General features: G+C 44.8%; 1 protein-coding gene across 6 annotated transcripts in view; it reads right to left on the bottom strand.

Annotated features, from left to right (window-relative positions):
- CDV3 (CDV3 homolog) overlaps positions 1-8,135 on the bottom strand; it is a 16,941-nt gene extending 8,806 nt beyond the window's left edge. For 4 of the 6 annotated variants that reach the window (XM_037730352.1, XM_017505717.2, XM_017505716.2 and 1 more), the window contains exons 1-2: positions 7,860-8,135; positions 7,024-7,100 (exon numbers count right to left, since the gene is read on the bottom strand). In XM_037730352.1, the coding sequence (XP_037586280.1) occupies positions 7,024-7,100; positions 7,860-8,099 (317 nt within the window). In that variant the 5' untranslated portion in view covers positions 8,100-8,135. Of the gene's footprint in view, positions 1-7,023; positions 7,101-7,391; positions 7,498-7,691; positions 7,711-7,859 lie in introns of those variants that run through there. The other 2 variants (XM_037730353.1, XM_037730354.1) reach the window with 2 other exon arrangements.
- Between the last annotated feature and the right edge of the window lie 7,431 nt (positions 8,136-15,566).

Below are 15,566 nucleotides of genomic sequence, written 5' to 3'. Positions count from 1 at the left end.
GCCGAGATTGCGCCATTGCACTCCAGCCTGGGTAACAAGAGCGAGACTCCGTCTCAAAAAAAAAAAACAAAAAAAATAAAAAAAAATAATGGCACTGGCTGGGTGCGGTGGCTCACACCTGTAATCCCAGCACTTTGGGAGTCCAACGTGGGCACATCACCTGAGGTCAGGAGTTTGAGACCAGCCTGGCCAACATGGCAAAACCCCATCTCTACTAAAAACACAAAAATTAGCTGGGTGTGATGGCACATGCCTCTAATCTCAGCTACTTGGGAGGCTGAGGCAGGAGAATCTCTCAAACCCGGGAGGCAGAGGTTGTAGTGAGTCACGACTGAGCGACTACACTACAGCCTGGACAACAAGAGTAAGACTCCATGTCAAAATAATAATAATAAAGGCAGCATTGTATGAATTACCTACCAACCGGGGTGACTGCAGAATTTAGCGGCTAGAGTGATAATGAGGAAGAGGGGGAAAAAGAACAGATGTATCTCCAATCTACATTTACAGCAAGATTTTACTTACAACTTTATCTGCAAGGAAAGAAAAATGAGAGATTATGGCAATTCATCCCTAAGAGGTCTGAGAAAGAAAAAAATGCTAATTAAAAGAAAAAATATAGCCAAGCCACCCCTCGGTTTTCCTTTTCGTTAACATGTAACAGAATTCTATACAGCCATTTAAAATGATGTAAAGCCTATGCTGAAACGGAGGTAGTATTCATGTCATATAAACTGAAAATACACGAAAACATCTATATACCTAATAATACACATACAAAAACATCTAGAAAAATTTTAAAAAGTTTTGTAGAGTAGCTCTGGGTGCTAGAATATATGACTTTCTCTTCTTCATGCAGCAAGCAATTAGGAACAAATTCTAAAGTCAGACTTCCTGGTTCAAATCCAAGCTCTGCCACTTACCAGCCAGAAAACTTTGAATGTGGTACTTAATTTCTTTACTCCTCAATTTACTCTTATGTAAAATGGAGCTGACAACCCTGTAACAATCAGCACTATTCATTGACTACCCCTAAGGAGAAGAGATTACAGATAATTCTTACACATTTCTATGTATGCTTCTACATAGACATTCTACATTAGACATCTCCTCTGACTTGCAGAGGAATATGTGTAAGTCTGTAAGGCACTTTTTTTTCCTTTTATTTCTAACAGACATTCTACATTAGACATCTCCTCTGCTTTGCAGAGGAATATTAAGTCTGTAAGGCACTTACTTTTTTTTTCCTTTTATGTCTCCCAGATCCCTGTTCTTTATATGCTTCTACATTTTTTCAAAAAATTTCTAAAAACATGCATATATTTATAATTCACACAAAAAAATCATTTTTTATTTAAAAAAAATTTTTTAGAGACAGTGTCTCGCTCTATCAGGCTGGAGTACAGAGGCCCATCTTAGCTCACTGTAACCTTAAACTCCCGGGCTAGAGAGAACGCCCACCCCAGCCTCCCAAATAAGCAAGAACTACAAGTGCAGACCACCACAACTGGCTAATTTTACTTTTTCTCATTTTTTGTAGAGACACAGTCTTGCCCAGGCTGAGTTCTTGAACTCCTGTCCTCAAATGATCTTCCCACCTCTGCCTCCCAAAGTACTGGGATTAAAAGGATGAGCCACCACTCCCAGCCTCACAAAAAACTTTTAAATAAAAACTCCAATTTGGTCTGATGGAATAGTGACAGCATCAACTAAAAAGTTTTTTTTTTTTACTGTCTAGTGTCTTTCTAACATCTCCTTGACCTTAGGAAAAAAAAATAAAGTAATAAAATAGCCACATATTTAAAAATACACCTAGGTTACAAACTATTACCAAAAAATAAGCATAATCTGTTTGACTAGAAGGATTGCACATCAATAATGAAAGGCACAAGGAGACAACTTAATATTTTCAATTCTTGGCCAGGAGCAGTGGCTCATGCCTGTAATCCCAGCACTTTGGAAGGCCAAGATGGGAGGATCATTTGAGGCCAGAGTTCAAAACCAGCCTGAGCAACATAGTGAGACCCTGTTTCTATTTATTAAAAAATATATTTTATTTTAATTTTTTTTTTGGAGATGGAGCTTCACTCCTGTTGCCCAGTCTGGAACCTCCGCCTCCCAGGTTCAAGCTATTCTCCGGCCTCAGCCTCCTAAGTAGCTGGGATTACAGGCACGCACCCCCATGCCCGGCTAATTTTTTATATTTAGCAGAGATGGGGTTTCACCATGTTGGCCAGGCTGGTCTTGAACTCCTGACCTCAGGTGATCCGCCCACCTCGGCCTCCCAAAGTGCTGGGATTACACACCATGAGCCACCACGCCTGGCCCCCCAAAAACTTTTTAATAAATATTTTGGGTTATTAAGATTCTGAAATTAACTAAACGTGGAAATCGTCTAGTCAAGACCCTTCATCAGCCAGGTGTGGTGGGTCACACTTGTAATCCCAGCACTTTGGGAGGCTGAGGCGGGTGGATCACCGGAGGTCAGGAGTTTGACACCAGCCTGACCAACACTGTGAAACTCCATCTCTACTAAAAATACAAAAATTAGCCAGGGGTGGTGGCACACGCCTTTCCCAGCTACTTGGGAGGCTGAGGCAGGAGAATCGCTTTAACCTGGGAGGCGCAGGTTGCAGTGAGTGGAGATGGTGCCACTGCACTACAGCCTGGGTGACAAAAGCAAAAACTCGGTCCCCCCCCCAACCTCCTTACCCCGCCAAAAGACTCTTCATTCAACAATGGAAGGAATTAAAGCCCAGAGATGCTTACAGGCTTGCCTAAATGTCATTTAGCAGGGTAGAAATGATTTATGTATTTTATTGTTTTTTCATATTTACATATTTCAGAAAGTATCAACTCTCCAAATGTCACAGCAGAGCAAGAAACATGTTGCAAACAGTTATTTCCACAGGAGACATGCTAAAATTGTGTTTGACGCAAATATATAGCTTCTCATCAGCTAAATTTTATAAACACTACAATACTACTGTAAATTCATCATAATTCTGCCTCGCAGAGGAGTATGTGTAAGTCTGTAAGGCACTATTGGTAGGGTGAGGAGAATAATGGCATTACAAAAGGAAAATTTATAGAATATCTACTATGGCAAGCAGCATTCCACCCAACTGTACAAAGTTAAACCTCATAGCAGCATTAAGGGAGGCAAAAGACCCACTGTATGTATGAGGAAACTTAAGTACCCTCCCCAGGGCTACAAAGTAGCAGAGCCAAGATAGTGTGGGATTCCAGGGGCCATATTCTTTTAACTCATTTTATCCTCTTTAAAGCTCTAAGATATGACACAGAAGTATTCTCCACTTTGAGATTTGAGAAATTAATTTTCTTTAGTAAGGCAGGTAGGATCACACATCCTGCAGCAGTATATTTATAAAGAATAGAACAGCCTTATCTCCCTACCTCAAGAGACATGAGAATTTACACATGCTAACTCCCCTTCCCCAACACTAGGGGGAAGCAGCTAAAACAAAAATCACACTGGACTGAGCGGCTGGAATACCGGGCATCTCCACAGGTTTGTCACTATTATACCCAGCACGTCTACAACAGTAAAATGGGGAAATGAACACTGCCTGATTAGCTATGCCTGGCCTGGGGCTTAAAATGTCACGGCATCTCATCCAAAGAATCTTTCCTGGCCCCTTTGTGGATGAAATGTCTCTCCTCTGCCCCAGAGCACCCTGCACATCTCTTTGAAATATCTACTGTTATCTGTTACAGCATGACTTATTTCTACGACCAGAAAACTTCACACACAGTACCTAGCACAAAGTAGTCACCTAAGTGTTTGCTAGAATAAATCCACCTTGGATAACTTAACTAGCTCTACCTAACAGGTTTAAAAGTCTAGATTTCTCACCAAAGTTTCTAGAAAACCACTGGGCTCGAAGAACTTAATTCTTTATTGAAGCATGACAAATGCTCAACATTGTATGCCTTCAAGAATGAAATCTTTCTAACATTCTCCCAAAAATCCACTTTCAAGATGGAAGTGGCTGGGCGTAGCAGCTCATGCCTGTGATTCCTGTGCTTTGAGAAGACCACTTGAGGCCAGGAGTTGAGACCAGCCTAGGTAACATAGCCCCTGTCTACAGAAAAAAAGTAAGATTAGTCAGGTGTAGTAGTAACTCACACCTGTAGTCCCAGCTACTTGGGAGTTTGAGGGTGGGAGGATCACTTGAGCCCACGAGTTCAAGACTGCAATGGGCTATGATCATGCCACTGCATTCCAACTTGGGTGACAAAGTAAGACTCTGTCTCAAAGAAATAAAATTTAAAAATAGAGATGAAAGAGACCTACAGGGCCTACAATCAACCAAGAATCTAACTCACGAGACAGGCTCCTTTATAACCACCTCAATGGCTTCCCTCTTAAGAATTTGCCTATATAGCATATCTTGAATAAGATCTATTAATTTAGACATAAAAATGGACACATTTAAGTACCTTGGTACTTAAATCTTGAGCTGGTTGCTAAATGCAAATCAGGATGTTAATACACAGTATGTTTGCTGTTAATGAAAAATTTCCCCTCTCAAATGTACAGGTAAAGACCTAGCATGCTAGCTAACTATCATAAGGACCAGGGTCAAGAACTTTAAGATTGCATGTGACATCTGGCTGGGCACAGTGGCTAATGTCTATAATCCCAGCGCTTTGGGGGGCCAAGACAGGTAGATCACCTGAGGTCGGGAGTTTGAGACCAGCTTGACCAACATGGAGAAACCCCATCTCCACTAAAAATACAAAATTAGCCAGGTGTGATGGCGCATGCCTGTAATCCCAGCTACTCAGGAAGCTGAGGCAAGAGAATCGCTTGAATCTGAGAGGCGGAGGTTGAAGTGAGCTGAGATCACACCATTGCACTCCAGCCTGGGCAACAAGAGCAACACTCAAAAAAAAAAACAAAAAAACAAAAAAACAAACAAACTTGCAGATGTCACATGTAATCTAAGTCTCAGCATATGGAGAAGAGAAAAAGATAAGGCACATGTAGTAGAGACTGGTGGATCTGAGTGAAGAGAAGAGCATATGGGAAGGAGTGTTTTTCAGCATTAGCAGGTTAGTGGAATACCTCTACTAGGACGGCCATGTAGGGGCAATGACTAGATGCTAAGAAAACAAACAAACAATATAAAAGCTGGTCTACTTCACGTTGAGCAGAAATTAAATGCTCATACTAGCTGACACTTATATCCCTGGCAAAGGTGAAGTAGCTAAGTTATTTAAGACATTTTTTACTATCTCAGGAGTAGCCAAAACAGATCAAGACTAAAATAATCCTGAAGGTGAACATGCAATTTATAGTCAGTAACAGAAAAACACAGGTTCTGTTTAAATATTCTCCATAGTTTTAACCAAATCAATTTCTAATCTTCAGTGAACTTGAAACTTTTTCTCTTCAGAAAAGTGCTACTTTTGCCCAGTAAGTTCAACATGACCAAACACTAACCTTCCAGTCACTCATGTTTTCAAGAACCTGCAGTCATTTACGAAAGGCAGATTGGTTGGGTGTGGTGGCTCACGCCTGTAATCCAAGCACTTTGGAGGCCAAGGTGGGCCGATCACCTGAGGTCGAGAGTTCAAGACCAGCCTGACTAACATGGTGAAACCCCGTCTTTAAATAAATAAATAAATAAAAAGAAAGGCAGATTAAGAGCCAAACTTTATAACAGAACAGGAGCCACACACACAGGCAGTTCCACACCCCAAATGGTAAGAATCTCACAGCCCCACCTCCCTTATTTTTTACAGGTCAAGCCCCAGGAGAGAGAAAAAGGGAAGGTACCTGAAGGAAGCCAACAAGTGGTTGGGAATCAAACTCAAGTCTAATCACTTCTACTGAACACCACTATAAAGGAATCTCTGGAGTGGAGAGTGGAGAAGCCACCATTCCCGAAAGTTTCCCATTATCAATCGGGGGTTTCACTTTGGTTAAGCTCACAAAATGACGTTTTCACAGTAGAACATAATGCCTAGCTGTGGTAGGTATTCAACAAATGTCAATAATATTAACCCTGCTTTTGGAATAGGTTATCTAAAGCTATAGATACTAACAACCAGAGAGGTCAAAACACATTTTCAGTTAAGGAAAGTATTTCCTCCATTGTGCTTTGTATTCACTAGCATTGCCTGTAAAATGCAAACTTCAAACTGGGGGAGGCAGTTTATCAAGATCCTTTCTTTAAACTGGGAGCAAAGGATTTTTAATCTTAAAGCAGAACCGTACCTTCACTTGTTTCTTCCTACTTTATGAACCCTCCAAAATACAGCACTTACTTAACATCAACCTTAAAGTTGACTGCCATAGACTGGACTTGACAAAAATGTTAATTTCAAATCTTCTAAACTATCCAATGTTTAAAAATTACTGTTTTCTTGAACTTTAAAAAATAGCATGTTTACACATAGAATTCCATTTCTATTAAGTTTTAGGAAAAAACTAAGGTGTTAGGATAATGGTTATGTTGAAGGTGAATGCAGTGACTAGGTGTTAGGAAAACCTTGTTCTGTATTAGTAACATTCAGTTTCTTGACCTGTGTGCTTATTGAACAGGTTGATTGTGCTGTGTGAACACATAAAATCTCTATTTCCCTATGAGCATGCTACACTTCAATCACAAAAATATATTCACTTGCTTATTGGAGAGCATGTGAAAAAATCCACATTATTTTTGAAACCAAAAAGAAGTACAACCACCCATGTTAAAAGTAAAAATTCAGAAGGGACAAAATCCACTGTAGCTGTCTCAAATGAAAAGGCCTAACCAGAACTGGAAGTAGGCAAGCTCTCACAGGAGTTTAGGGCCGGCAGCTAATTTGATGAGCACACGGAGGGGGTGCCCTCATAGAGTGAGAAAGAGTAGATATAATCCATTTGAGTCCTAATAAGCATATCTAGAACACAAGGATACTATGATGCTGCTCTGGGACTAAAGGAAAACCTAACTTGTATCCAGTATCTGTCCTAAAGGTTATTTAAACACATTTGTAACCAGACCATACCTTATTTGCATTGCCTGAACCCTGAGGCCACTGTAATCAACCTCTTTTTGCTCCAATTCTTTCCATTCATCTTCCTCCTGTAAAACAAACGCCATTTGTTCAATTAAAGCTATTTGCAGACATACAACTAAGCAATTATCAAACTGGGAAAAGTGGATCAAGTGCCTGGAACCTAAACTAAGTACGCACTCCTCTTCTGGCCAAAGCTCTTGCTTCGTCCTGGGGTAAACCAGACTACACGGAGGACAAACACGCTCAGCAGTCTAACACTGTACTTCCGCTGGGTTCCAGCACGAGAGCTGTTACTTTAAGCAACTAGGAAAAGCCCAAGGAAGAAGTCAACAGGAATTTCACAACTACATTTCTACCTCAACGCTATTGCACCGAGACTTTTCTTTTTCTTTCTCGGGTTTAGAGACTAAGTCATCACAAAAGAGGTGCCACAAATGGGGCTGCCGAAAACGAAAATTCAGCTCAAACTACTGGGCTGAGGTCAGCACACAGAATTATTCAGCCTAGACGTCACCGATAAACGCTGCTCTGTGCTGGGCACTGCAGCCCCAGACCTAGCGCCCCCGGAGGGTGGCGCCGCCTGGGCCTTGGCTAACGCGGAAAGACGCGGGGTAGGAAGGGCAGCTCCGGGGCGGGTGTCCGAGGGGGTCCAGGACCTGGCGAGCCCGGCCCGAGGTGGGGAGCCCGCGTCACGTGGCCGACCCGCGCCCCTCCGCCCTGCCCCCGCGGCCCCCCCACCCGGACGCTTCCCCGGCAGGCGGGGGCGGGCACATGGGGCGCCGGCGCGCCGCCCGGGCCCCAGTGCCGGCCTCCCGGCCCCTCACCTTCGTCACAGCCTTGGTAGCGGCCCCTGGGCCAGCAGCCCCCGCGCTCGCGGTCCCGCCGTCGCCCGGTCGGGTCCCCGCGCCCGCCCCGCCGCCCGCAGCACCCGCGGCTCCGCTGCTCCCGCCGGCGCTGCCCGCTGCGCCCGCAGCACTCGCCGCCCGGTTGCTCCGCTCCTTCTTCTTCTTCTTGTCCCTCTTAGCAAAGAAGTTGTCCAGGCTCCTCTCCTCCGTCTCGGCCATGGCTTTGGCTTCCTCGACCCGGATGGGTGGGGCCGGCGGCGGGCGCGGTCCGCGGGACTCCGAGCCCGGGGTCGAGGCCGGCTCTGCGCTCACGCTGCCCGGCGCGGCGACGCCTCAGCCCCGCGGGGTCGCCGAGGCGTGCGCGGCGGGGAGGGCTGCTCCCCCTGCGTGCTGGCGAGCGGTGGTATGGTCCGCCCGGAGGCTCGCGCGCCGCCGCTGTCTCCCGAGGCTGCCGGGAATGCGGCTGCTGCCGCGGCGGCGGAGCAGGATCCCGCTCTCCCTATAACCAGAGGGGAAAAGGCACGCGCGGGCCAGAGGCGCTGACGAGAGTGCTCGGCTAGCGGCGGCGCGTGCCGGAGGAACATGCGCGCGCGCAGGCCCGAAGAGGAGGGGAAGGGGGTGAGGAGGGGAGGGAGGGGGAGCAGGGAGGGCGGGCCGCTACAAGAGAGAGGCAGCGCCCGCGCCTGCGTACTTTGCTCTGCCCGCCGTTGTGGGATCGCCGAGGGGCGGGAGGCGGGAGGAGGTGGAGGCGGAGGTGGCAAGACAGCCAATCAGGTGCCAAGACGAAGCGTTTAGGTGACAATCAGTGCCCCAGACGGGGAGGAGTCCAGGCGTGGGGGCGGGGAGAGGAGGGCATATGCAAAATAAGTGACGAGTTTGATGATTCCGGTCTCCCGATTGGCCGAGGGTTTAGTCTTGAGGGCGGGCATTTCGAGGGCTGGTTGATGACTTGGCTAAAGAGGTCCAGCGGGAGGGGCAGTGGGTTCTTTTGGGCGCTATGCGCAGGATACACGTGTGTTTCCTAGCCCAGAACAAACTGTGGCCTGGTAGTAGTCTTTTGAACTTTCCCGAAACGGACAGGCACTGCATTCAGCCAACTGTGTTAAAGATTGTTCCTCTCCTCTGTTCGCTTCTGTATTTCCACCCTCTTTGGTCTGGCAACCATTAATTTTCTTCTTTACAGGTTGATTATGAAAGCGTGAGGAGCAGTGAGCCTGAAGTTTACTCCTATTTACTAAAAGATCTTTCATAGGCCGATAGGTAGGTAGAATGGGATTTTGTCTGAACGCCACCGTTTGGATTATGTTTACCAAGGTCAAGTTCAATAAATCCTATCTTCAAGCCCCTAATCTGCAAAGTGGGTATACTAGATCTTACAGGATACAGTATGGGGGAGGGAGGGAAGAGAGTCTGCGTCAACTGGCCTGGCCGGCACAGTGCTTAACGTCCTGACTTCAGTCTAGATGACGATGCAGTTTATTCTTAGCTCCTATCCCTGATAAAAGGAGGGGAATGTCTCATAGGGGTGGAGACGAAAATGCCCAGGCTAAACCTGGCTTAAAACCCAGGTTTAAATGGGTTTAAAGCCCACTTAAATACCCTTGGGGCCTTAAGAATGGAATGAATTCTATATGCAAAAGATGGTCTTAAAGTAAGCTGTTAAACTTTCTGCTTCCTCCTTGTAAAAGCAGGGGAGGGAGCTGTCACAACCACTGAGGAAATGACTCAGACAAATGTTGGTAGCCCAATGGGGTAGATAGAACCCAGCCAGTAAATGGAGTGACTTCTTTATCTTTTCCTTTACAGTTACCCCATTAAAGTTTCTCTTTTCCCACCCTCTACTTACACTATTATTAAAGAACTAACTTCCGAATGTCAAATAAATCAAGGGCCTAGCCTTGGTCAGCAAGTAGCTTGAGCTTATACATATACTATTCCCCAAACATAAACAGCTCCCAACCACACATTATGGATCCCAAGGTGACTTCCTTCTATGACAACATATATCTTCCTGTGATGCAGGCCAGGTTCAGTGCTACCCATCACCCTCACCCTCCCTTACCATCACTAATCAAATTTATTTTCTTTTTTTTTCTTTCCTTCTTTCTTTTTCCCTTCCTCTTTTATTTCCTTCCTTTTTTACTCCCCCTCTCTTTCTTTCTTCCCCTCTCTCTCTTTCTTTCGTTATCTCTGAAGCATTTATTTAGCTATATTTAGGGCAAAGTGCTTTATTCAAAGTTGAGTAATTTGTGATTCCTGCCTTCAATTCCCTTCTACTCTAGAGAAGATCGAGATATAAATAATTGAAGCTCAGTTATTTATATCTTTCTTAAGTCCTTATCAATACATCATTGTCTTGAAAGAATTAATGACTTGAGAAAATACACCGAAGAACAGTCATTGAGGGCTGACACTGCAGAATTTCCCGCTACACTTTTCAGTGTGATTGATGGCATTCTCCCAGAACTTGATCATGTGTAAGAAATTCAGGTCAGGCCAGTAGAGAGACCAATGTCTTTGTGGTTGTGTCACTGTTTGTAGTAATTCTCTCCTCTGTGAAGCTGGTCCCTTCCTCTTTGAATCTCCTGCCCTAAAACTGACAGCAACTACTCCCACCAGTTGCTCCTTTTAAATCTCCCCTGCCACCTTCCTCCAGATTGGTTGCACAGTGCCCTGGATCCTGCTATCCTTATCATCCTGGTACCCTTACCAGGCACCTCCTCATCTCTGAAGCATCCTTCTGCCCTCCCTCTCTCTTTTCAAGAGTTGGGGGTCAAATGATCTTCCAGCTTCAGCCTCCAGAGTAGCTGGGATGATAGGAAGGCACCATCATGCACAGCTGATTTTTTTTTTTTTTTTTTTTTTAACATTTTTAGAGATAGGGATCTTGCTATATTTCCCAGGCTGTCTGGAATTCCTGGGCTCAATTGATCCTGCTGCCTTGGCCTCCTGAGTAGCTGGGATCACAAGTTGGAGCCACTGTGCCGGCTCCTCCAGCTCTCTCTTGATGGAGGTGTCTTCCCCTCTGCTGTCCAATGTGTTTGGACCTTCCACATCCTTACAGCAAACAGACCTTCACTTGTACTTGCCAGATGGAAAAGTTGAATAGTAATGCGGACTATTCCCAGGTATTTCTGCACATCTTCCAAGGTTCCTAATGCAATCTGAATGTGGTAGCTTACCTCTGGGTCCTCTGCCAGTGTACCTCTGAAGTGGTGCGATCCAAAGGACATCATGTATCTCCCTCAACAAGTCCCGCTGAACTCTAATATTCCATGAGCTCAAGAGCTGGCAAAGAGCAGTTGAGCCCAGCCCCATTGTTTCTGGGTTCTTTTCTGCTGAGCTATTTGTTCCAAGTTCCATTCTGCTACCTAGGCTGGAAATTCCACTCATGCTCAGCGCAAAGGAATGCAGCTCATGCTGGCCAATGTGCTCACCAGGAAATGGGTGGCTAGAATTCTTCTTTTCATTTCTGCCTTCCTTTTTAATATCTGTAAAGCCAACTATGCCACTGCCTGAACTGTTCCCCTTTTCAGCTGGGGATAAACTACTTACAGATCATCTCTTCTGGGAGTCTCTTCTGATTCTCTACAGGCAGCTTGATTTCCCAAACTTCAGAGGCCCAGAGTCTTTTCATTTGGTATGATAGTTGATGCCTTCCTGGTATTTGCCTGATTGGTTTGTTATTTAACCACTCTCATTCATTCACTCACTAGTTATAGAAAACATGTATTAATGAGCACCTACTATATGTCAGGCCCTATGGTAGGACTTAAATGAGAGCTAAGCCCTACCTTCACAGAGCTTATTGTACACTAAGCTGGTAAATAGAAGCAGACACACAAGTATTCCGACAATAGCACATTGAAAACTCTTGAAGGTAGGAATGGTGTTGAGCATATAGCCTAAATCACACAAGCATTTAACTGCTGTTTGTAAAATGAAAAATGTCTCCATTAATCTCCCATTTTCCACATTGATGGAGGACTACACAAACCATGAACTCTCTAAGTGTTTCCTTGTTGGCTTAAGAGCACAGGCTAGGAGACAGATCAGAGTGCTTTCAAATGGAAAATAAAAAGAGCACAGGCTAGTTTGGGCACAGTGGCTCACACCTGTAACCTCAGCACTTTAGGAGTTGGAGGCGGGCAGATCGCTTGAGGTCAGGAGTTCGAGACCAGCCTGACCAACGTGGATAAACTTTATCTCTACTAAAAATACAAAATTAGCTGGGCATGGTGGCACATGCCTGTAATCCCAGCTACTTACTCAGGAGGCTGAGGCAGGAGAATGGCTTGAACTCGGGAGGCGGAGGTTGCAGTGAGCTGAGATTGCATCATTGCACTACAGCCTGGGCAACAAGAGCGAAACTCCATCTCAAACAAAAACAAAAACAAAGACAAAAACCACTGACTAGCTCTGTCACATATAACAAATAATTCAACCTTCTCCCTCAACGTCAAGTATCTCTTTAGTTCATTTTTGACATTAGGGCTTTAGTTGGAGGATACATGAACAGTAAGGGGAATGAGGCCCCAGGCACCAGTGACTATCCAGGAGAGCTTATTTTCAGAAAGAGCAAAGGGCTTCCATGCATCCCCCTCCCCCAGACACAGACACCCACACACACGTACACCCACCACCGTGGCTTGAGAAGGGATTCAGACTCATTAACCCCACCCCCAATGGGTCTGGTTTGCTGATTTGTTGAACCACAAAAAATTGCTGCTATTTGACTGGTTTTGACCTGCCAAAAACAATCATTTCAAAAGGTTAAACCTAACATATTAGAGAATAAACCAAAACGTTCTGTAAATGAATGAAGAGCTTGGGAACAATCAACCTATCCATCAAGGTGACCTCCTTATGCATCTCAGTGAAGGAAGGGCTACAATGTGATGACAATTGAATGATCAGCAAATGAATCAACTTTATTATATGAAGAATGTGTGAACTGAAGGATGACAGAAGAGGCTGAAGAATAGAAAGAGGAAGGAAAAAGAAGCAGGATAAAGCCATGAGGACAGATGTTGGCACTTATTACCCACCACTGTCCAGGAAAGAGCAGTGTGAAATTTGTGTTCACATAGACATGCCCTGCTGTAAGGTGGAGATGAATCACTAGACCACACCCTGACTTGGCTGAAATAGCCCTCAAAAGGTCAGCTTCTCATAACTCTTGGGATATACTCACCAACCAGCCTGGTGATGACTAACTTGCCTCTCTGAGACTGCTGATGTTGCCCTAGTTGGGAGAGGAACATTCCAGCTACTGAAGGACTAACACTATTAATGAATATATCAGTATGTATGTGGTTATATAGTTTGGTCTCTTATGAGTTGGGTGGCCGGGAGTCAGGCTTCTAAAGGCAGATGAACCCCACCAGGACACTGATATGCTATGAAACAGGTTCAGCTCTGTGGCAAATTCACCAAGTAAAAGCTACTCCGTGTGGCAGCTTTGGGAGTCAGTCAAATGACTGGCACAAAGCAAGATGTTCTGACTCAATCGTTTTGATCACAGAGTGCAAGGGATATAATTACGTTGGCAAGGACACGATTATCCTGTTCCTGACCTCAGCTCCGTTCATGATCTTACTTCATGATCCAGCAACTACATGTGAAATTGTCTGGCATTTTCTTCTTCTGACTCAGCGCCTCTGTATTCCTGGTTACTAGGTCACTAGGTCAATGGTATTGTCATTCTCCTTAGGCTGACAAAAAGGGAAGAGGGTCAGAGTGCAGGGAGACCTTCGACATGCCAGGTGGAAAGCAAATATTTTACTTTCTCTCGGGGACCCTGCTTTTCATTCCATGGTGAAGTGCATGCTTTCCGGAGTCCAATCTGGTTTCGAGTAACAGCTCTGCCTCCTCCTGGCAAGTCACTTCACTTCTCTGCATCACAGGTTTTTTCACCTGCAAAGTATGGATTGTAAACACAACTGACTCCTAGAGTTGTGAGGATTAAATGTGGACATGAATTTAAGACCACTCAGCTCTAGTGCATGGCAAATAGGAAACCCAATTAATGTTACAATTAATATGAGGGATGATGATGGCAATGATGATGATGGCATGTATCTTGATTTATAATTACACGGTGGGGGGCTTTGGTGTTTATTCTCATATCTGTCATATCTGTCCTCCCTAACTCTGTACTCATTCATTACTGGGCCCTCAATGCCTTCTCTTTTTTTTGTTTTTATTTTCAAATTTATTATTAATTATTTTTTAATTTTCCTGTTTCTTTTGTGTCTTGAGAAAATATTTTTTTGGTTTTGGACAGTGTCTCACTCTGTCACCCAGGCTGGAGTGTAGTGGTACAATCTTGACTCACTACAACCTCCGCCTCCCAGGTTAGAGTGATCCTCCTATCTCAGCCTTCCAAGTGGCTGGAATTACAGGCTTGTACCACCACACCCAGCTAACTTTTGTAGTTTTGGTAGAGATGGGGTTTCACCATGTTGATCAAGTCTTGAACTCCCAGCCTAAAGTGATATACCCACCTCAGCCTCCCAAAGTGCTGGGATTGCAGGCATGAGCCATTGTGCCCGACCATACATTTGCAGTTTCTGGATATGAAATAGCTTGGCATTTGGGGCTTTTCTCTCAAATGTTCTGATTATATATCGTTTCTATTCCTAATGCTAAACCATCCATGGCCTCAAAATGACTGAGGTAGGTCAGGCATGGTGGTTTATGCCTGTAATCCCAGCTCTTTGGGAGGCTGAGGTGGGTGGATCACGAGGTCAGGAGTTCGAGACCAGCCTAACCAACATGGTGAAACCCTGTATCTACTAAAAATACAAAAATTAGCCAAGTGTGGTGGTGCAGGCCTGTAATCCTGGCTACTCGGGAGGCTGAGGCAGGAGAATCACTTGAACCTGGGAGGCAGAGGTTGCAATGAGCCAAGATCGTGACATTGCACTCCAACCTAGGTGACAGAGTGAGACTCCATCTCAAAAAAAAAAAAAAAAAATGACTGAATCAAAATGACCACTCCCAAGTGCCCTGTCTGCCTGGTGACACTGTGGCTCATTCCTGAGTCCTACCTTACTGAGTAAGAACGTAGTCCTTTTCGGAGCTTATTAGAACAGTATGCTGTGGGGGTGGGGAGGGAGTGTCCACCTGCTGCGATGCTGGGAGTAATATGATCCTCTCCCCCACCCCCAATATTAGGAATAATATCACAGGGAGGGTGTACACCCTCTGCAATATTGGGAGTAATATCATCCTCTCCTCCCCTGGATATGAGAAATGGTATCATGGGGGGGAGGATACTTCCTGTGTATCCAGGATATTATAAATAATACCACGTAGTGTACACCCACTTTGCTATTACAAGAAATATCTCCCTAGGATATTATGAATAATCTCAAATGGTGGATGCCCACTATGATAACAGGAGAAATATCTCTCAAAGATATTAGGAATAGTCTCACAGGGTGTACACCCACTGTGATACTAGGAGTACTATCTCCCTAGGATATAACAGAAAATATCTCACAGGGTGTACGTATCTCACAGGGTAAGTCACAGGGTATACCCACTGTAAGTCCTCGTAGGGCCCAGAGGAAAACCTATTGCCTTCTACACCTTCCCAGATGCTCACCATTTGAATTAAACTCTGCCTCCCTCAGGTTTGCCTTGGTCTTTTCCCTCTCTCTCTCTCTTTTTTTTTTTTTG

The sequence above is a fragment of the Cebus imitator genome, unplaced genomic scaffold (genome assembly GCF_001604975.1).
Source record: "Cebus imitator isolate Cc_AM_T3 unplaced genomic scaffold, Cebus_imitator-1.0 Scaffold340, whole genome shotgun sequence".
NCBI classification, from domain to species: domain Eukaryota; kingdom Metazoa; phylum Chordata; class Mammalia; order Primates; family Cebidae; genus Cebus; species Cebus imitator.
This window is presented reverse-complemented; position numbering and strand designations above follow the sequence as displayed.